The sequence below is a fragment of the Propithecus coquereli genome, unplaced genomic scaffold (genome assembly GCF_000956105.1).
Source record: "Propithecus coquereli isolate 6110/MARCELLA unplaced genomic scaffold, Pcoq_1.0 Scaffold120, whole genome shotgun sequence".
NCBI classification, from domain to species: Eukaryota; Metazoa; Chordata; class Mammalia; order Primates; family Indriidae; genus Propithecus; species Propithecus coquereli.
In genome coordinates this window covers 5,094,248-5,115,668 of record NW_012136081.1, presented here as the reverse complement: position 1 = coordinate 5,115,668, position 21,421 = coordinate 5,094,248, and the positions used below count along the sequence as shown (strand labels likewise).

Genomic DNA, 21,421 nt, shown 5'->3' with positions numbered 1-21,421 from the left:
GGTTGGACGGACTCCACGTGCAAAGGAATGACCACAATGGCAATCAGCCCTTTGAGCAGAAATTCCTTTTGAGGAGCCTGCTGGCCAAGCTAAGTGCACTGCCACTGTTGGCCACCCCTTGGGCCCCGACACCCTTCACGGGGGTGCCCCTCATCTTTGGGGGAACCACAAGGTACCACAAACCCCCAGGGGGACCCTAACACCAGTCCAGGAAACGGGAAGAAAGGTGACATGAAAATAGCAGCAAAAGCTTCGGATCGGATCCGGAATAGCAACAGTCCCTACATGTAAGCAGACATAAAAGCAGCAATGAAACTCTGGAGGCCAAGGCAGGAGGATGGCTTGAGGCCAAGGCTTGAGGCTGCGGTGAGCTATGATCACGCCACCGCAGGGTGACAGAGCGAGGCCCTGTCTCAAAAACAAAAAAACAAAAGACAACAATAAAACCGGCAACTTCCCACAACTGGAGATTTCACAGGCTCACTTACGTCATGTCAAGGGTCCGGTTGATTTTTGCAATTATTCCTAAGGAGGGGTCGATTTTGGCGTACATCGTCGACATCACGCCCACCACCACGATGAGCCAACTGGAGGGACTCGCCGGGTACACGCCGGTGATGATGCCGTTCTAAACACAGACACGCAGAGCTGTGAGCCACGTCCTCCGCCGCAAACCGCGCCGTGACTACATCACACAGCCCCTGCCACAGGCTGCTGAGACATCAGGTGGTAGGAGGAAGGTGTCTGCAGCTTGTGGCAATTCTCGCTCCCATAAGCTGGAAAGCTTCCCAGAGGTTACAGCCTGGAGCTGTTCCAACTTTTGTCCTCTATTTCTGAGCCAAACACTCCCTGAAACAGTTTCCCCAAGAGTGACCCCAGAATATTAGAGTCACCCAAGGCACTAGTTTAACATATAGATTCCTGGGCTCCACCCGGACTGACCCTTGACACCCACTGATGAAGGACGTCCCGGAGCCACCATGAGGTCCTGAAGCCCTCTCCCCAGCCAGATACCATCCAGCAAGCCCCAGACCCTGGCTCCAAACCGCCCCTCCCCGCTGCTCCTGCCTCAGGACACAACCCTGACTTACTTACAGGAGACCTTGCTCCACATCCAGAATGTGCTGTAAAATACCCTAGTCAAAAAGGGGGGGAAGGGGCAGGCACAGTAGCTCACTCCTGTAATCCTAGCACTGTGGGAGGCCAAGGCCAGAGGACTGCTTGAGGCCAGGAGTTCGAGACCAGCCTGAGCAAGAGTGAGACCCCGTCTCTACTAAAAAACAAATAGAAAACATTAGCTGGGTGTGGTGCGCATGCCTGTATCCCAGCTACTCAGAGGGCTGAGGCAGGAGGATCGCTTGAGCCCAGGAGTTTGAGGCTGCAGCTGTGACAACACTGCACTCTAGTCCCCGTCTCCAGAAAAAAAAAAAGAAAGAAAAGGGAACAGGGTTGGATCATATGAAACAAATTTGGCAAAAATGCTGAAACGAGGAGGCAAGTGGTGGTGATCATTAATTGATTCTCTTCACTTTTGTGTGTGTTTGAAAACTCCCACCTAAAAAACAAGCCCTTACTAAAGCCATCCCAATAAGATGCTGATTTGACCAAGATAACAGACTTAGAAACTCTCAAAGCTTTCTCTGAATTCTCTGGCAGGATATGTGCACCCCCACGTGTCAGCCCCACTGAATGCAATCCCCGAAAGATGTTCTCAAAGCAAAAAATTTTCTTTTAAAATAAATGAATTAATTACAATTAAATAGATAAGTAAATAAAAGGGAAGGAAAGAGGTTCTAGATACATTGTCTCCCATTCACTGTGGCCTCCCCAGTCCTTCCAAAACCGATCACACCCCGGAACCCGGCTGACCCCTTCCTCCGCGCTATCAGACCGTCCTCTAGTAAGCCAGGGGGTCGGCGCGGCACACACTGTTTATTGTCTATTTTTGTATCTATTCATCTTTCCTCTCCAGGTCTTTAAAATCAAAGAACAACACTTCCACCGGTTGAATATGATGGCCAAGCTTCTATTTTCCTGGATTCAAAAGGCCCAGCACTCAGCTTCCCCTGCAGGTGGCGTCCTCCCCCACTGCAGGGGATGACAAGGACAGTGGACGAGTCACTGGAGGTGACCATGTCCTTCCCTTGGTCATTTGCCTGCGCCCAGGACCCCGCCAGCTGAGCTGCTCCCGGCGACTCGCCTGCCTCTCCGCTGACCCGGCCACCTGCTCTTGCGCTTGGGTCTTTCTCTTCCAAGCCACCCCCAGAGAAGGGACTTCGGGGAATCCGCAAACTCAACAGCAGCTACCTGGGGCGGGGGGTTCACTTTTGACTTGATGAACATTTTTCATTTTTTCAAACACGCATTTATTCCTTCTGGGATGTTTAAAATGAAATTAAAGTAAATGAAAAACAAGACGTGCTTAAAAAGAATAAATCTCTAGAGATGCACGGAACCGAGAACACGCGGAGTTAACGGTTTTGAATTCACGTGGATAGTTTTCAATGTTTGACTGTTTTATCAGCAAGGTGGTTATGACGTGAACTTGCTGAAGTTTGGGAAAACCCTTTTCCGACAGGATGTGAAGGATTCTGACTCAGAGCAGAAGACACGGGTCCAGGTCTTCCCTCCGCCCTCCGCCAAGCCGGCCACCGGGCCCGAGCCTCAACTTCCCGCCCGTTTCGCAGCGCGCGATTCACGCCACTGCCTTGCGGGATCCGCTCCAAGATCCCGCGGCCAAATATATGCGAAGGTGCCTTATAAATTATGTGCCAATTAATTACCAGCCTGACACACTTATACCTCATAATAGCACCAAGAGACCCACGTTAAAGTCAATACTGTAGAGATTGAAACAAATGTCAGAAAACCTTGAATCTGATGAACTTCTTCTTCCAGGAGTGAAGTCCGGAGAGATAGATTTGCTTAAGGGCTTCATGGCTCAGCTGCAGGTCGATGCCTTCCGGAGTGACCGTGAACTGAAAGGCCACGGCTTGGTGAGCCTCTGCCATCTTCAGCGATGACCTGGAAGGTGAAGAGCGTGTTACTAGATACTAGGAGGACCCTCGTACGGAAGCTTGTTCATTCTGGATTTAAGTTTTGACTTTTCATGAACAGAGCCAATGCCGGCACCACACTTGGCACCCACGTGCCTGCCCAGCACGGTACAGACAGTTGCCACCTCTGCTTAGGAGCCCCCAACCCCCTGGCCACCCCCCCAAAACCAACCTCCCAGCCAGCGTCCCAGGCCACACCAGCGGACGCAAGGTTAGCAACTTGCACAGCAGAGGCAAATCCCCTTCCTGCCGCCAGCTCCCTGGAAACCCAAAGCCCCAGCCAGAGAGTCCTCAATGGCCCAGGACCCCTGGTCTTCAGGTGGGGACATCAGACCTGCACCACACACCTTGGCCCCTGACGGTGTTTGCCTGCTGTTCTGATAAACCATTTTAGGGTTTCAGACAGCACCGTAAAGACCACGAAAATCACATGCCCAGAACCTCTAGAACGGGCACCCAGACGACCGAGTTTCCTCCTCAGAGCCCGTGGCTGAGATCACACTTCCTTGGGCAACCCCAGGGCTGAGCAGCGCTGGCAGCACTTCACCCCGTCCCCAAGCACAGCTCCCCTGGGCCAGCTTCCCCGCCCAGCAAGACAAGCTGCTTTGGCAAATCTGCAGTATATTCTTGTCTCCCCTCCATCCGGGTCCTGTCGGCTCCAGTTGTCTCCCTTCGCAGACTCTGCCGCACCTGCTCAGCGCACCTAGGAGCACCAAGCCTTGGGCCCCTCCTGCCCACCCCATGGCGTGCGACCTCCATCCCTCCCTACACCGTACTCGCTGGACACAAAGGAAGCTAAGAGAAAAAAACTATCAAGAACCGTAATAAAAATCCAAAGTCACGTGTTCTCCTCACTTGTGGGCTTTCCTGTTTTTACCCTCGATGCCCACTGAAGGCCACATGCGGGACCTGTCAAAACTGGTGGGTGTCACCGTTCCAAAGAGCCCCAACCACAGAAGCCAAGCTCGCTTGGTCCCCAGCCCGCCGAGATACAGAGAGATCCCTCGGGCAGCCCTGGAGCAGCACCCACCTTGCACTCCTGTCCGCTCAATGAACACTTGCCGCCGGCCTCCAAAGCGCCAGCCGGCAGGTGCAGCCCCTCTGCCCCCCGCAGCGTGGACGGCGAGGCCAAGAGCAAGCAAACAAGTAACGCCTGGGCAGCACTCGGGGTGCAGAAGAGGAGGGGGTGCCGGGGGGACCTCCTGGGCGACGCTGAAGCCCAGGACAAGGACCGGCCAAGGGCAGAGCAGACAAGTCCTTTAGGCCCAGGGCGACGTGGAGGCAGGGAAGGGGTTCAGCGGGGGCCGTGAGCAAGACTGGCAGGCTAGGGCCAAGGGCAAGGGGCCAGGTGTGGAGAGCAAGGCAGTGGCTGGCATCCAAGGGCTTCAAGGAAGGGCGCCCGCTTCTAGTTCTGTCCTAAAGACCATGCTGGATCAAACGTGGATGAGGGTGAGGAAGCCGAGGCAGCTTCCAGAAGAGTGGACAGGCCTGGCCCACGGTAGCGACAGTGATGGTGGGAGGACAACCCGCAGGAGACAGGCTTCACTTCAGAGGTACCTGGGGCTGGGCGTGCTGATGGAATGGACCCTCGGGCTTCCGGCCTGAACCACTCACTCAGTGGAGCCACTTACCGACCTGGGAAAGTCTCAGTGAGGGAAGGGGACAGGCTGGGGGTGGAAGCTGAGAATTCACACGTGGACCTGCCACACAGAAATGTCAGCAGGGGCATCCAGGTGGAGATGCGGAAGGAAAGAGACGGGGAACTGTCAGCACATGAAACCGGAACCGAGCTCTGCTCTGATGACTTTGAAAGAAGAGTAAGTCAGCAAACCCACCTCCCACAGGTTATGACCTGAGCTTACGGCACTTTGCAAAGCGTTCGACAATATTTCCGTATTACTTAGTGGGCATGGAGCAAACTCCCATGGCCTGGCTAATTTTGAAGAAATAGATCCCATTTTCGAAAGCAGCAGAATCGCCAAGCAAACACTTGCAACAGATAAATGTACACCGTTGAAGAGGACAAAGCAAACAGCTCTGAATCCACTGCTTAGAAAAGCTGTCCCGGCAGCTCTAAGCCTGCCCCTGTCTCACGGTTAACTCTTAAGCCCCCCCCCCAATTAAAGCCTTCGCAGTAAACGTGCGGCAGGTGTCACAGACGAGCGTACCGCACAGCGGGCATCGTGGCAAATAAAATGACGTGACGGCTACCCTTCGCCTTTCAGTGATGTACTAGGTTCCAGGGGCTTTATAGAGAGCATGAGGGGATTAATGGCAGAAGATTAAACACAGTGTTTGCAGCCAACTCTATCCAAAAGTATGCATCCAATGTTTGCTCAGAAATCTCCCCTCTGCTAGGGAGTCAGACACGCTGGGAATACGTACAGCATCCTTCCCAGGAGAAAACGCCGTTGGCAGAGCTACCTGAATTTAACAAACGATTTGCTTCTTTTGGCTGGTTCAGAGTAAACCCAAGAGTGCTAAATGCCCCTAAAATGGACAATTTGTTTTTCTAGTTGATTGCAGTAGCATAGACGGGCTGTCCTGAACCAGCCGCTCCCTCTTAGAGGCAGAGGCAGTAATTAGTGAATGGACAACAAGGGGCTGAGAAGCTCCCTGTGCAAATCTAATGGGTGAAAATCCCACCCTCAATCCTAGTATCTGCAGCCTGATGCTTAAAAGCATTTATACAGTAGCCCCCCCACCCCAGTCCATGGTTTTGCTTTCTGCTGTCGCAGTTACTCACGGTCAGCTAAAGTCTGAAAATACTAAACGGGAAATTCCAGAAATAAACAATTTGTCAATTTAAAATTGCACACCATTCTGAGCAGCATGATGACATCTCGCACTGTCCTGCTCCCCTCCACCTGGGAAGGAATCATCCCTTTGCCCAGAGTATCCACGCTGTACCTGACACTCGCCTGTTACCACACAGGAAACAGCAGCATATACAGTCATCTCTCTGGATCCGACGGGGATGAGTGCCGGGACCCAAGGATGCCAACATCCACAGATGCTCAGGTCCCTTATATGAAATGGCACAGTACTAATATTTGCATATAACCTATGCACATCCCCCCTACACTTTAAGTCACCCCTAGATGACTTATAATACCTAATACAATGTAAACACTATGCAAATAGTTATACTGTAGATTTAAATCTGCATTATTTTTATTGTTGTATTGTTATTTTTTGTAGCATTTTTTTCCCCAAAATATTCTCAATGCTTGGTTGGCTGAATCTGCAGACGTGGAGCCCACGCATATGGAGAGCTGACTGTATAGGGTGCAGTGGTATCCGAGGTTTCAGGCATCCACGGGGGTCTTGGAACACATGCCCCAAGGATGGGGAGGCACTGTAGTTATAATACAGCCTCCTGTGCCCATCGGGGAGTGCAAATCTAAATCCTCGTAAAACACCACTTCGCACCCAGTCGAAGGCTAGAATCAAAAAGATGCAAGACAGCAAGTGTTGGTGAGGATGTGGAAAAATCCAAATTCTCATGCATGGCCCGTGGGAATGTAAAATGGTGCAGCCACGCTGGCAAACGTCCGGCAGTTTCTCGAAAGGTTAAACACAGAGTTAGCACAGGACCCGGCAATTCCACTCCTAGGTATCTACCCAGGAGAAGCGAAACACGTATCCACACAAAAACTTGCACCCAGATGTCCACAGCAATGTTACTCATAATAGCCAAAAGGTGGCACTATGTCCTTCCACTGATGAATGGATAAACGAAATGTGGTCTACCCACACACGGAATGTTATTCAGCCATAAAAAGGGACACCAAGGACCAACACCTGCTACAATGTGGATGTACCTTGAAGACGTGCCACTGAGTGAGAGGGGTCAGACACCAAAGGCCGCACATCGTACGATGCCATTTACCCGAAACATCCTGAACAGACACGTCTACACAGATGCAAAGTGGACTGGCGGCTGCCAGGGGCTGGGGGCAGTCAGGAAGATTGGGAGGCGACAGCAAAGCAGCGGGAGTTCTTTTTAGGGTTATGAAAATGTTCCAAGATGCATGGTGGGGACGGTTGTGACTATGCTAAGAACCAATGAAGTTTGCACTTCAGATGGGTGGATTGTGTGGGGCGTGAATTACATCTCACAGAAGCTGTTACCAAAAATACGCTGTCTCAGGAAACCGAAGTGTTGTCTATTAACAAACGCGCAATCCGAGGGGGGCCGGGTACGTCACCCCTCCTCCCTTCCTCATCCTGCCCACCACCGCGCTGTTACAGCTGTTACCTCATGAATATTTTTTAGGTATTATATATGATGTTGTGGTTATTTCTCAAAATATGTATCTTTTAGTGATACACTAAAATATTAATAAATGCAATTTTATCTCTATCGCCCCTGGGATCTGCTTCTCCGTCGTCTGGGGTTGGGGTGGATGAATGAGCCAAGTGTGGCAATGGCCACACCAAGTCCGTTGGGCCCGGCCCCCTTCTGCGTGTGTCTGAGATCTCCCAATTTCTTACACCGCGTTTAATGAAATGGGATATTTGTCCGCTGCCATCGGCCCCAGACCTGTCACGTGTGCAGAGCTCCCCAGACACACTCCCTGTGGCCCTGGTTTAGGTGATGACAACAGGGGCTGATCCCGGGGGTGAGCACCCCACTGCTGTGAGCAACGTGCAGAGGGCAGCCGGGACGTGGGGACAGGGCGAGGAGCCTCAAAGCCGAGCCCTGCTGCCTCTCAGGTTTCAGGGCGGGGAGGGGAGGAGGGAGGGCAAGAGGCCGGCCCCAGCTCCCCTGGCCTGGTCCACACTCGCCACAACGTGGAAATACCTGAACGGTCAGCATCCTTGACCCGCCCAACAGGGTTTTTATGTCCCTGGTATAAAAACAACAAAAAATGAAAAGCAAATACTGCGAGCTGCCCTCCCTGCATTCTCCCCCCCCCCACCCTCTCACAGGTGCTTCCTGCTGGGCAGGGGGCCACGTCCTCGCCCACGTGTCCTACCTTTCCCCCAGGTGGGTGTGGATGCAGCTTGGTGACTTCTACTACCTCCGGTCACTGCAAACAGCAGCCAGAGCGACAAAGACACAGCCCCTGTGGCTTCCGAACGCTGACGCTGGCTGGTGGGTGCCCACGGCTGGCAGGTGCCGGCCAGCTCCAGGGTGGGGCCCTCACTCATTCCCGACACCGGGCAGAGCGTTCCTAATGTCTCTAAAACTGAGGGACTCCACTCTCAGATGGAAACAACACAGGAACCCTAACCAGATTAAGCCATTCCCGCCCTCCCTCCTCCTTCCTGGCCCCCACCAGAGTCTGAAAACCTCTGAGAGGCAGCTCATTTCCTGCTTTGACCATCCCTGGCAACAGAAAGCCACCAGTTCCTCGGTTACTCGGCTGCCCTCCTGCCCTCCGTACGAAGCTTACAGCAAAGAGAATCCTCACCAAGATCTGGGGCCTCCCCCGGGATCTGCGGCCCCAGGGCGCTGGCTTAAGTGCCTGGACAGAGGGCCACAGGCTCCCCTCACCCACCTGCAAACAGCCTGTGCCAGGGAGGCAGGTGAGCAGCTGAGACTGGGGGCAGGGACAAGCCCAGGCAGGAGGGCACAGAGCTGGCAGAGCCCAGCTCACCTGGGGCACTCTAGAGTGACCCTGTCCATGTTAGAACAGCGTATTTAAACGGGAAGATCCTCAGAGGAAGAGCTCAGGGTGGCAGCAGACACCCCCTGGTCCTCTGGGGGAGCGTCCCTCATCTCCACCTGGCCTGCCTACTCTGCCCACGTCCAGCCCCCTCAGGATGCTGGTCGTGTCCTCTTTGTCCTCACTGAGGCCCGGCCTGCCATCAGCACCCTGTCTCCCTGTCTGCCATGTCAGCCCTCCCAGGGGGTCTGAGTGTCCGGCCCACCATGGGCCTGGCCAGGGGCTTCCCCGAGAGGGTGGCACACCGGCCACTTTGTCTTGTGCTGCTTCCACTCCTGTGTGTCCAGAGGTGCCACTTCTTTGCTACAGCAGGGGCTCTGACCTGCGGGGGAGGCCCTGCCTGGGCTCACCGCCTCCTCTCCCCCCCTCCTTTCAGTAAGGGTAAGAGGCCAGGGATGCCCCACGTGCTCCGTCTCCAACTCTCCTTCCCGGGAGGCCTCCTTGGAGTCCCATGCACTCCCTGCCAGGCTGGGCACCCAGGCTGGGCGCCCCAGCATGCCAGGAAAGGGCCCTCGGGCCAGCTGGCCGGGCCTGTGCAGCGGGAGGCTGAGCCTGTATCTGGATCCAGGCCACCTACACCGGGCAGCCTCCCTCCTTCATCCCTTCAGCCTTCCCGAGGGGGCAGCAAGAGACACTGCAGGGCCGAGGTCAGGCAAGCAGGCAGGTGTCCAGGTGGAAGGAGGCAAGTCGGGCTGGTGGCAGCTCCGCCATGTCCCACACACGGTGCACAACTGAACCGTGAGTCTCCGCAGATTAGCCCTCCTTCCCGTTCCTTCTTCCTCCCAGGTGAGGCCACAACTGTGGCTTCCTGGTTCATCTGCTGCTGTTTCTGGCCCCTCTGGCTTCTGAGCAGCTGGTGGGCCCCCTACACCCCCGTGTCAGACAGCCCCCAGGCCCTGCCCAGGGTTTTGACTTCAACCCGTGCCCGCTCCATGTTTCAAGCGCGTTTCGCTGATCCACAACTACATGGACGAAAAATGAATCTCACCACCTTCCCACGTGCCCGCACCCTCCCTCCACCAGCGCCTGCCTCGCCTGGGCAGGAATGGACTACGCTGTTCACGTTCCACTCCCCACCTGGGGCCGATTCAGTCCCCAGAACCCGCTGATATGAAGGCACGCTGGCCCAGCAGTGACACCAGTGGGTTGGCCCCATCTGGATGGCGGGGGCAGCTGTGCACTCGCTGCCTCTCCCAGCTCTCCTTCCTCCACGCCACCCCTCCACACGATCAACTGCTCTTTAATCCTCGTCCCCCAGGGCTGGCCTGCTTGCAGCACCTCTCCTGTGCCCAGATCCCTGAGACACATCACAGCCTGGGGTGGAGAGAGGTGGAGTTCCCAGGGACAAAGTTTACACGGCGTGACTGCCGGGATCCAAACTGCATGGCACGGCACGCACCTGCGCTCCAAGTTGAAGGATGGCTGGAGGAAAGAAAGCACATACTGGAAAGAAAAGCAGAAAAGAGAGGGAGTGAAGAAAAGTTGCAAAGAAGAAATGAGAAAATATAGATGGATGAAGAGAAAAAGTAACCCCTGCCCCCCATTGTCATCCAGTCACTGCCTGATCTCCATGGAGTCTTCGGGCTGAACTGTGAACACGCGGGACCAGAGCAGCAGAGGAGGCGTCCCCTGCCTAAACGGGCCGGCCCGTCGGCAACTGTTCCTGACATAAGCCCACTTCTTGCTGTACCTCAGACCAGCGCAGGGGTAAACCAGAGGTCCCTGCTGAGGCAGCAACCCCCAGCTGCCTCCAACACGCAAAGACAAAAACCCTCTGTCGGCCGGGCACGGTGGCTCACGCCTGTAAGGCCAGCACTCTGGGAGGCCGAGGCCGGAGGATCGCTCAAGGTCAGGAGTTTGAGATTAGCCTGAGCAAGAGCGAGACCCTGTCTCTACTGAAAACAGAAAGGAATTAGCTGGACAACTAAAAATATATAGAAAAAAATCAGCTGGGCATGGTGGCTCATGCCTGTAGTCCCAGCTCCTGGGAGGCTGAGGCAGGAGTATCGCTTGAGCCCAGGAATTTGAGGTTGCTGTGAGCTAGGCTGACGCCACGGCACTCTACCCTGGGTGACAGAGTGAGACTCTGTCTCAAAACAAAAACAAAACATAACAAAAAAAACCCACTGTCCATGTGGCCCGGCACTGTGGGGCTGCAGCCGTGTTTATTTTCAATGAAGGTACAGAAATCATTTCTGAGAGGCTGAGCCTGCGGCCTGGCTCACGCCTCTGCCCAGAGTGGACACGAGCCCTGAAAGGTCGTCCCTGGGAGCTCGAGCGCACCTCCCCGCCTGAAGTGTGCCAGGCGCCTGCCAAGTCCCAAGCGGGCATGGGAGCTAGGCCATGGCCACTCCGGAAGTCATGAGGGCCACTAACGCAGAGGCTCATCGCCGAGGTCTGCGCCCAGCACTTAAGCACCTTAGGCTAATCGGCTCTCAGATGAACAGGTGCAGAACAAGATGCTCAAGCTGGAAACCACGACCTATTTACCACAGTTTTTTAAAACTCGCATCTCCGGTCTCAAGTTCATCTATGCTGTTGTTCCCGTCACTCTCCCAAGCTCAACTCTCCCTGTCACGGGCCCTGACTCGCAGCCGTGCTAACTCTGACCCACAGCCCACAGCCGGGCTCTTCCTCCACAGCCTCCGGCTCTTCCTCGACTTCCTCGACTTCCGCTGTCTCCTTTCTTCCCACGTGGCGTGCACCTCCCCTCTCCCAGGGACCTGCTCTGATGGCCACGAATCCATGTTCCCAAAGCCCGGGTCTGCAGGATACACTCAGCAATTTCGCCTGCGCTTGCTGGCACGTGACTTTCACTTGTAAGTCATGTGCTCAGTCTTCCAAAATAAGGTGAAAGCGTCAAGGACACGAATCCAGGTGTGATTCTCTGAATCAACAGATTCAATTCTCCAACACTGAATGTGAAATGGAAAATTTGGGGGGAAGATGTTGACGTATCCCATTCAATTTTGGTAAGGTTATGTTCATTTTAATAACTGTGCACAGCTTCTCCCCCAAATCCTTGGCCAATAAACTGCTCTGGTACTTTGCTTTTCCAACGTGTTCACTGTGTTCCCTTTCTCCCTAATCAATTCCTCTTACCTAAAACCTTCCACCTCTGAGGTCAGCAGCCTGCCAATCCTAACACTGGCCACGTTTTCAAGAAGCCGCCCAGGGACGGGTCCCTCCCACTGCCCCGCCCACAGGCGGGTGCCTAGGAAAGTAGGTAAAAGGTCAGCAGGATGCCAGATTCCAAAACACACCTGCCTGCTGCCGCCCAGGGGAAAACAGAGATGTAGAAATCACCCCCATAGTATGAAACAAACAATAAAACTTGACGTGACAACAGACTTCCAAAACGGTCTTTACAGCAACCAAAATGTAAATAAATTCTGTGCGGCAGGCGACTTTCAACATAACCTTGCAACGCACAGCTCCGAGACAGGAGGGCGGACGCGGGAGTGGGTGGGACAATGTGACCCATATATTCATATTTTTATTAATGTACTCGAGTGGCTCATTTAATTCCCACCAGAACCCTGGGAAACGGGTACTGCCACTGTCCCCATTTTCTAATGAGAAAACCAAGGTGTCAAGAAACTTGCCCAAGGTCACAGCTAGCAAACAGGAGAGCTGGAAATCAAACCCAGGTCCAACTCCAAAACTCACATTCTTACCTGCCAAGGTGAAGTGGTAGGTACTACACAGAAAGTTCCACTTAAGATTCCTGAAGTTACAACACAAATATAAAATTAGGTCACTGTCACTGAAACGATGTGATTGCAGCCAGCAATAAACTACAGTAACTACAGACATGATCTGTGCCAACTCTAAAATTATTCACATGCTCCAGTCTTCCCGCCAGAATTGCAAAATTCACAAGCACATAGAAGCAGGCTCTGCCTTCTATTAAAACCTAGCTAACAACCGCCCAACTTGGCTAGCGGTAAACAACTGTGTTGGAAATCCTCTGAGAAAAGGTTACCCACAGGAAACAGCTTAGCTCAGCAGGAATACCAGGCGGGGTCTCCAGGAACACAGCTGTCTCCCTCACCTGGGAGAATGTGTGAGGCTAGGTGACACCACCCCCGGCCCTGGAAAAGCTCGAGAAGACCCTGTAGGCAGAGTCCGTAGCAGCAGCTCTGGTGAAGGGCAGGGCAGTTATCTTGTCATCTACAACATAATCTGGATGCCCAGGTGACCAACACCTGGGAAGCTTCTTGCTTGGTGAGATAAAGCTACTGCCAGCCTCCAGGAATGGCTCCAACTTGGGGAAACCACATTCGTGCCATGCATGACTTCCCAGGAGGCAACCCAGGCTGGCCTCGTCACTGCTATCCAAAGAACTTCAGGGAATGTACCAGGAAGGTTCTGGAAGGGTATCAGCAGCCCAGGGGTTTCCCTAAAACCAGCATACACGTGCTGAGTCTTCTACAGTTCTACAGATAAAAACTAGCTTCCCTCCAATTGGTGAGTGTGAGCAGACACCCTCTGCACCCCATAAGCCAGGTCATTATTCACCTGAAGATGTGCTTCTCTGTGGTCTTGTAGTTTTTCAGTAAATGTGACATATGCAAATATAAATATTATTTCCCAAACCTGATGGAAATAATGGAAGCAAGGATCCACTGAAAACTTGCCTTATTTGGGTTTTTTTTTAAGACGAGGTCTCACTCTATTGCCCAGGCTAGAGTTCAGCGATGTCATCATAACTCCCTGCAGCCTTAAACTCCTGGGCTCAAGCAATCTTCCTGCCTCAGCCTCCCCAGCCGCTGGGACTACATGTGTGTGCCACCATGCCTGGCTAATGTTTCTATTTTTTGTAGAGATAGGATCGTGCTATGTTGCTCAGGCTGGTCTCAAACTCCTGAGTTCAACTGATTCTCCCACCTCAGCCTCCCGAAGTGCTGGGATCACAGGTGTGAGCCACTGTGCCTGGCCAGTTTTGGTTTTATTTTTAAGAGATGGAGTCTTGCTGTGTTGCTCAGGCTGGCCTTGAACTCCCGGACTCAAGCCATCCTCCCGCCTCGGACTCCCCAGTAGCTAGGACTACAGGTGTGCGCCACCATGCCTGGCCTAGAACTTTCATCATGGAAGGTTGTATCTTGAATTCATGACAGAGCAGTCGCTTTAGTGAAACTGACGGCACAGTGAATTTCCTGCAGTGAAGTACACATCACAGCGCACCACTCGCATTTACAGGGTAAATACGATGCATCAAATCAGGTTATAAAAGAAATTCTCAATCATGCTTTTTTCTACAGTTCTTGAAAACAACATAGCTTCCATCTACTAAGGTACCATAAAAAGGAAGCAAATTCAAGTGTAGACCTTGTATTGCCTGGTGTCAATAAGTAACGGTTTATCAGATAAATACACAGAAATGTGACCTTAGAAAAACAAGAATTAGGGAAAAGCTACTGGGAATCACAATTTTATAAAGAAAATATCCAATGTATTCACAGGCCCAATTGCCTGGACAATCTACTCAGACGCCTGCTTGGAAGGTAAAGAGCCTGTGCTCCGCTGGCTCGTGCCTGACCTGGCTCCAGACTGCTGTGGGGAGGCATGCATCCACCCAGAGAGATCCCGAACCCCTCTTGGTACCAGTATTCCGTTCCTGGAAATGCTCCTACGACCATGGAGGTCGTGCGCCCTGTATTTCCCTTGCGCATTCCTCATCTTTGCACGCAGAGTAAACTGAATTTATCAAACCACATGTTCCCATTTGGGGACTGCAAAATGCAAGTGGTGCCCATAAAACCCACCTGCAGCCAGGACACCATTTGCTAGAACCTGTACCATTTGCTACAACCTGTATTTATTTCCCACACTCAAAACTCTTTCCACATCCAACCTCTTATTGGATTGTCATAAAACTCGTGTGACACAGAAGGACAGGTGTCAGAGCCACCATCCTACAGATGAGGAAAAGGAAACCCAGAAACATTCCAGGCTGATTCAGTGTCGCATCCAGCCCAAGTGGGGGTGGGGCCTCTAAACCGAGGATCTCTGGTTGCCCACTGGTCTGGGAAGCATCCTGGGAAAGAGAGAGAGAACACACAGACCTGGGTTCAAATCCCAGCTCTAACACGTACTCAGATGTGGGACCTTGAGCAAATGTCATCGCCTCTCACACGATGTCCCCTGGCACATAAAGTATGCATGACACCCACACCCCACACAAACTGAAGGACAGCGCGGTGACCGGCCCCAACACACGTTAGGTCTTTAATGCAGGAACACAGTCTTCCTACCTTTCCAACTGCAGCCATGTGCCACTAACGCAAGTGTGCCAAGAGCGTGGATCTCCTCCTGTCCTTCCTCTTTGCACCCCCCATGCCAAATCTCAACGCCAGCACTTGATACCCTGGCCTCCCCTCTAACTTTGACATTTAACTTTTAGCAATTTGCTGATGCATTTTGAGCATACGGAGTTGGATCTCACATTGCACCGTGGGGTGTGTTTGAAAAAATATAAAGAAACCAAACCTCTGTGTATCAAACCTCTTTTAGGGCACTAGAGGAGCAGACTTGGGAAATCACAGATAAATGCTTTAATAAATAAACAATCATTTTATCAAAAGCCAAATTTGAGTTATAGCATACAATTTCTTAAAAGTAAGGTTATTTTACATTTGCTTTTAATACAAACATGTATTACTTTTTTAATTTGGGGGGAGGATTCTAAAAAGAGGGAACTAATCCAATGTTCCTGCCCTCACAGAGCTCACCCCCACCAGGGCATCACGACACAGCGTGCTGCATGCCCTGCGTGTGGCACCACGGGACTCCAGAGCAAGCCAAGACCAGTGGGACAAGGGGTCAGGAACGAAGAGGATGGTGTCAGGTCCAGAAGTTCCCGACCATAATATTCAACAACACGAAGGACATGAACTTCCCATAACACAAACGGAACTAACTAATGGTGCTCCAAAGGGCCCCACCATGTCAGGAGGCTGCAGCAACCCTCGGGAGAAAGAGGGCCTCCCGCATTCTGTCATTCCTTCAGCATATATCCGAACACCTGCTCTGGGCCATGGGGTGCATGAGGAAGGCAAGTTTAAGAGCAATTTAGGAAGGTAAGCAGCAGGACGCGGCGCCAGCTGCATGCACGTGGGGGCTCAGGGAATGGGAAGCAAGTGGGACGACACTCAGGTTCCTGGGATGGACCACACACCACCAGCATCAACAGTGTGGAATACTCCTTTCTTTTTTACCTAAAGCCCTCCCAGTGACTAGCCAGTGACCCTCAGCAAGCACAGGGGTGGCCACCCTACTTCCCCACCCTCCAAGGTGACAGTGACCTTACTGTACACTGCGGCCGGCCGAGAGGCACACCTCACTCTGCAGCAGTTTCTTTCATTATTAGCTTCCACCCACACAAGAGAAAGGCAAAGGTAGACATTCCTCGGAAGGGAGGCTTACCCCAACAGGGCAAGCTGGCCTCAGCCCAGGGCCTGCTGGGGACCCAAAGTTCACCTAATATTTGCATGGGGTAAAAGTTGAAGTTTACAAAAGGCAACAAGTACTTGAAATCAACAAGCAGAAAATATTTTTTATTTGTGTTAATAGATTTTTTTAAAAAGCATGCCCCGTACAGCCCAGACTAGTTCCAAAATCATCAAGGAAACTAATAGTAATGGTGTCTGGAGAGAGGATGCGAGCGAGAAGGCCGACTGCTCCGTATGCCCAAGCGTTCCTCTCTAACTTTGCACCGTGTGCTATTATCGCTTATTTTTAAAACAAACCAAGAAAAAGTTCCTCGCAAAGAAAGCTCGACACTGGCATTAGCCGTTCTAAGACAGTTGAGGCCTCACTGAAGTGTGAGAGGGACGGTCTCAAACAGGCTTTCCAACATACAATCTTGAATTCTCAAAGCACCAAGTCTTCCGGAATTCAAGTTCAGGCTTCCCCAAGCAGCACAACTGTGGCCTGCCAATAATAACCATGCGCAGTGACTAAACATTTTTTCCAACAAAGGAAAAAATGCGAACCGATCAAAGTGCAGAAGCAGCCCTGGGCCTGAGCGGGCGCCCGTTTCCGCCTCCCACCGCCACCACCTTCCCCGGCCTCTAGACTGCAGGCAGCATTTTTAATTGCTAGCTTGGAACGCGTCCGGCCACCGCGGCTCCGCGCCCCGCCCCTTCCCCACCCCTGGGCGGGAGTCACGTGACGGCGCAGAAAAGTAGGGGAAAGGTCAGCGGGGGCCCCGCCCCCGCGCGTCCCGGGCGTTCAGATCCTGTTCCACCCGCCGTACCCACAGAGGCCTTACGCAGCTAGCTGGCGCGCGTCGCGGCGGCCCCCCCGGCGACAGCGGGCGCAATGCAACGCGCTTCTCCGTGGGAAGGCCGGGCCCTGCGGTGCTCTGCCTTGGGGACGTTAGGAGCTCAGGGCGTCTGATGACAGATGCCACATCCAGTAGACCAGAAGCGCAGGCACTGCGCCCAAGAGCCCAGGGCGCGTCTGGAAGGGGTTCTCTGCGAAGCCCGGAAAAAAATTAATGGTGTTTTTATGAATGAGCACGCGGGGCCAAGGTTGGGTAAGCGCAGGCCTTTGCCCAGGACTCCCCAGAGCCCAGGCTTGACCGCTGAGTGACCGCTGGGCCGGGGCGGGGGCCAAGAGCCGCAGCAGCAGCAGCGGAAGGGACCCAGTCTAATCCTTTCCCCTCCAGGTTAGGCGGTTTGTTTTTAGTACAAACTCGAAAGGTTATTTTGGCCTGTGCATGATGCCAATTTCTGCCACTTTGATACAAAGTATGTGCACTCCTAAAGCTGGCCCTTTTTTTCTGTTTGATTTCAACACTGTAAGGATGAAGTTCAAGTTCAAGGTCTAGTCTAGCAACGCTTCTTAGGAAGGAAACCAGTAATTTACAAGCGAAAAAGAGCCCATGCGCTGTCAGTACTGAGGCAAAACCAACCCAAAGAACCAACTCTGAAAGCTGATGCTCCCCAAGGCAACGAACAACTGCACCCTCATTGGGCTCAGCAGGCACCCATCTCACCTGCGCCGAGGTCCTTACACTTCCAGCTGCGCTCTAGCTGCCAGGTGGCCTTAAATAATTTAGAAAGGGGAAGGATGTTGCTGGTTTAAATGAAAGACCAGCGCTGTTCAGCCATTTTTTATTCATTTGGTTTGTGGCTTAGAAGAAAATAAATATGCTTGAATATCTGGAATGACTAGAAACCGGACGCCTGTGGAATGGTGTAACAAAATACACATTTCAAAAGGTTAAACTGATTTTCATTGTACTCGGTAACTTACAAAGTTACCAGCTTCCTACTACAATCTGCTCTTAATGTTTTAATACATGGAGCAGAGGGAAACCGAAAGCCTGCCCTTCGTTGGGAACATTGAGTTTGTTCTGTGTCTAACCTAGTAATTACGTGGGATTTTTAACTCTCGAGTTGGGAAAAAAGTACGATCAGCCCCTCATCTTTTTTGTCCTTCAGCTTTGACGAAAGCCAAGCACCGATTTACATTATAAAGACGCTGAGCCACGGCCTTTCCCAACAAAACCGACGAAGCCGGCTGCTGGCTGGGACAGCGGTGGTTCCCAGCTGGGGGCTGTCCGGAGTGCCCCGACCGCGCCGTCGGGCTCGCAGGCCAAGTTCACCCCGGCCTGATCACGTGGTGCCACCCACCGCGGCCCCGCGGTCTTGACGCCGGGCGCGACCTTGGGCAGACTCCCCGCGCCCACCTGCCCTGGAGCCAGCGCCGTCGGGGGCGTGTGGGGGGGGCCTGCAGCCCGGACTGGCCCGGTACCCCATCCCGCTCGCCGCGGCGCTCGCACGGCGCAGGAGTCCCCGCGCCAAGGGCGTGTCCCCGCGGCTGCACTGCGGGGGCGGGCGCGAGAAGGGGCCGACCGCGCCCTGCCCAATCCCGAGGGCCGAGCATCCCTCCCGCTGCCGCGCAGGACACGACTGGCGGCAGACCGACCCCTGGGCGGACCCCCAGACCCAGTGCTGGGATGGCACCGGGAAAGGAGTCGGCGGCCCTACCAGCCCCGGGCTGGAGACCTCTCTCTCGCCACCGCAGGGGACGCGCCCGCGGTCAGACAGACTCTGGGGCAGACCCCCAGACCCAATCCAGTCCCGGGCGGACTGACGGGCGGGGAAAGGAAGCCGACGGCTCCACTGGCCCCGGGCCAGAGGCGCCCTGCCAAGGCCAGAGAGCAGAGCATCCCTCCCGCTGCCGCGCGGGACACGACCGCTGGCAGACCGACCTCCGGGAGGACCCCCAGACCCAATTCACCGGGGGGCTGCAGAGCCCCCCAGCCCGCCCCAGTTTTGAGCTCTCCGCCAACTCCCGGTCCAAGGGTAATGCTGGGGTTCCTCCCGGCGCCCCCCAACCCGGCCCGGGTCCCGGCAGCACCCGCGCGCCCCCCCGCCCCCGGCCCGCCGCACCCCGCAGGGCGGCGCCCGCCAGCCCTTCCCGCGGCGCGCGGCCCGGCCCGGCATTACCGAGGGAGCGACGGAGACGCGGCGGCGGGGCAGCGGCGGCAGCAGCAGAGTGAGCGAGGCGAGCGGGCGCCGGAGACAAGAGGGCTGCGGGCGAGGCCGAGCGCACCCGACGCCGGCCGCAGCCGATTGGCTGAGGCGGGCGGGGCTGAGGCGCCGGAGGGCGGGCCACTCCTGGCGCGCGGTGGCCCGGAGGCGGGCCCTGGCCGGGGCGGGGCGTTGGGGCGGGGCATCAGCGGGGCGCCTCGGGAGGGGAAACTGAGGCTCGCACCGGCGAGCGCAGCCTTGGCCTCTGCTAGGATGGGGCGTAGGACGAGATTCCTCACCCCACGAGCCTCAGTTTCCCTGCCTGTAAAATGGGTCAACTCATGAAGACGGTGCCCATGAGAGCGTCTAGCGCCGTGCCTGGCTCCTGCCGGCGGTTTATGGCATGGCCCCACACAGTCCTCATGGCACTGCTACCTGGCTGGTGCTATTCATCTTCCACCCCTTTTTACAAATGAGGGGCCCGGGCCAAGTAAAGGATGATTAACTTGCCCACGATTAGGCAGCTGAACAAGCTTTGGATCCAACATTGTGTTAGGTCTGACTCCAGAGCCCATGCCCCCAAATCGGACTTTATCCCCAGCGTGACTGCTCCTCATCTAGCAGGGGTGAAAATGCCTCCCTTGCGGGCCTTTGGTGAAATTTAATAAAATAAGTATTCCAGCGTCAAGAACAAAATAGGTGCCAAAAGAGCGGCTGGAGCCCAGACAGAGTGACCGAGAGACCCTGTGCAGGTGCCCGGGAGCGGGCCCGCAGTGGGAAGTGCACGACGGCGGACGGTAGGGGTGTAGCCCCAGGCAGCTGCGGGGGAAGGGGGCGCCCGGATTTCGCCCTCCCCTCGAAGCGAGGCGCTCCTCCCCCGTCTTTGCCCGCAATGCTCCCAGGCTCGAGCATACAGCAGGTGCTCCATCAGTGCGCCGATTTTATAAGCAAAGACTTGGCTCTCCTAAAGGTCAATTACTCCTTCCGGTTATGAAAAATACATGTTTGCCACTCTCTTTCTCCCTGTACTATTGGGTCGTCACCGCAGAAGGATTTAGAAGAGAAAATGAAAGTTCTCCCTTGATCCCGCCTCCGCCGCCCCCACCGCTGCGGTTAACCATTGCCGCGCATTCCCCAGCCTCCTTGTTTCAAACCAAGCGTGGGATGTATGCTGTTTGCAGCACTTCTGTTTTCACGTGGTCTAGGCGGGGGACATATTAATAGTTCTGTGGACGACGGAGAAGGCCCCCGAGGAACTGTGATCCATTTACCCGGCCCCCAGTGGAAACCGGAGGCCCCCTTTTTCACCACTGCAGGTATAAACAAAAGCTGCACTGACCGTCGACGTACCTCTTTGAGCTCCTGATTCTTCTGTCGAATTGATCTCTGGAAGTGAAATAACAAGGCACATGCGACATTTTGGTGCCACTTTGCCAAGTTACCATCCGTAAAAGCTTATTAACTTCCACTGCCACCCGGGCATGGAGTAGGGGCTTGTCTCCTTTTATGGATTATTTTAATCTTTGCTAATCCTTAAAGGAGGGGCAGGAAGGGAGAGTTTCTCACTTTAATTTACATTTCTTTGAGGTTAGAAATTAGGCGTTTCTCATGTCTGTAATCCCAGCAGTTTGGGAGGCCCAGGCAGGAGGATCGCTTGAGGCCAAGGAGTCCGAGGTTACAGTGAACAGTAAGCTAAGATCAGGCCACTGCACTCCAGCCTGGCCGGGTGAGGGAGCGAGACCCTGTCTATAAAAAGAAAAAAAAAAAAAACAAAGAAAGAAAAGGAAAAAAGAAAAAGGAGTTAAGGGGGTTCATCCCCCTGCTGGCTCTTTCCTGGCCGAGAGCGATTCCAGGCTCCCGACCCCCGCAGATTTCATGGCCCGGAAAGGATGGCGGGCTGGGCCAGGGCAGCCAGACGCGCGGCTGCACCGCACCTGCTTCGGCCGCTCCCGCGGAAACTGCGTGCCTCTAGCAGTTTATGCCACGCAAGCTGGACTGTGACACTGTCCTCAGATGACCTTCCCTCCTCTCCCAGGAACCCCAGCCGCTAGCAGGTCCCCGCCCCAAGGTCACTTCCTCCCTCACTGCGTGCCTCGTCGTGCGCCCCGCTGGGATTGGCCCCGCGCCTTGTCCGTTCCTGGGCTCTGCGGCCTTGACCGTGCGCTCCTCCCTGCTCGCCGCCTCGCTGCCACCTGCAGGCCGG

The 21,421-nt window shown here is 54.3% G+C and overlaps 1 protein-coding gene across 1 annotated transcript in view; it reads right to left on the bottom strand.

Annotated features, from left to right (window-relative positions):
* The window catches only part of CPT1A (carnitine palmitoyltransferase 1A (liver)), a 49,915-nt gene extending 30,587 nt beyond the window's left edge, over window positions 1-19,328 (bottom strand). The window contains 3 exon segments of the mRNA XM_012664824.1: window positions 489-628; window positions 2,871-3,024; window positions 19,195-19,328. Coding sequence (XP_012520278.1) covers window positions 489-628; window positions 2,871-3,011 — 281 coding nt within the window. The 5' untranslated portion in view covers window positions 3,012-3,024; window positions 19,195-19,328.
* Window positions 19,329-21,421: the final 2,093 nt, after the last annotated feature.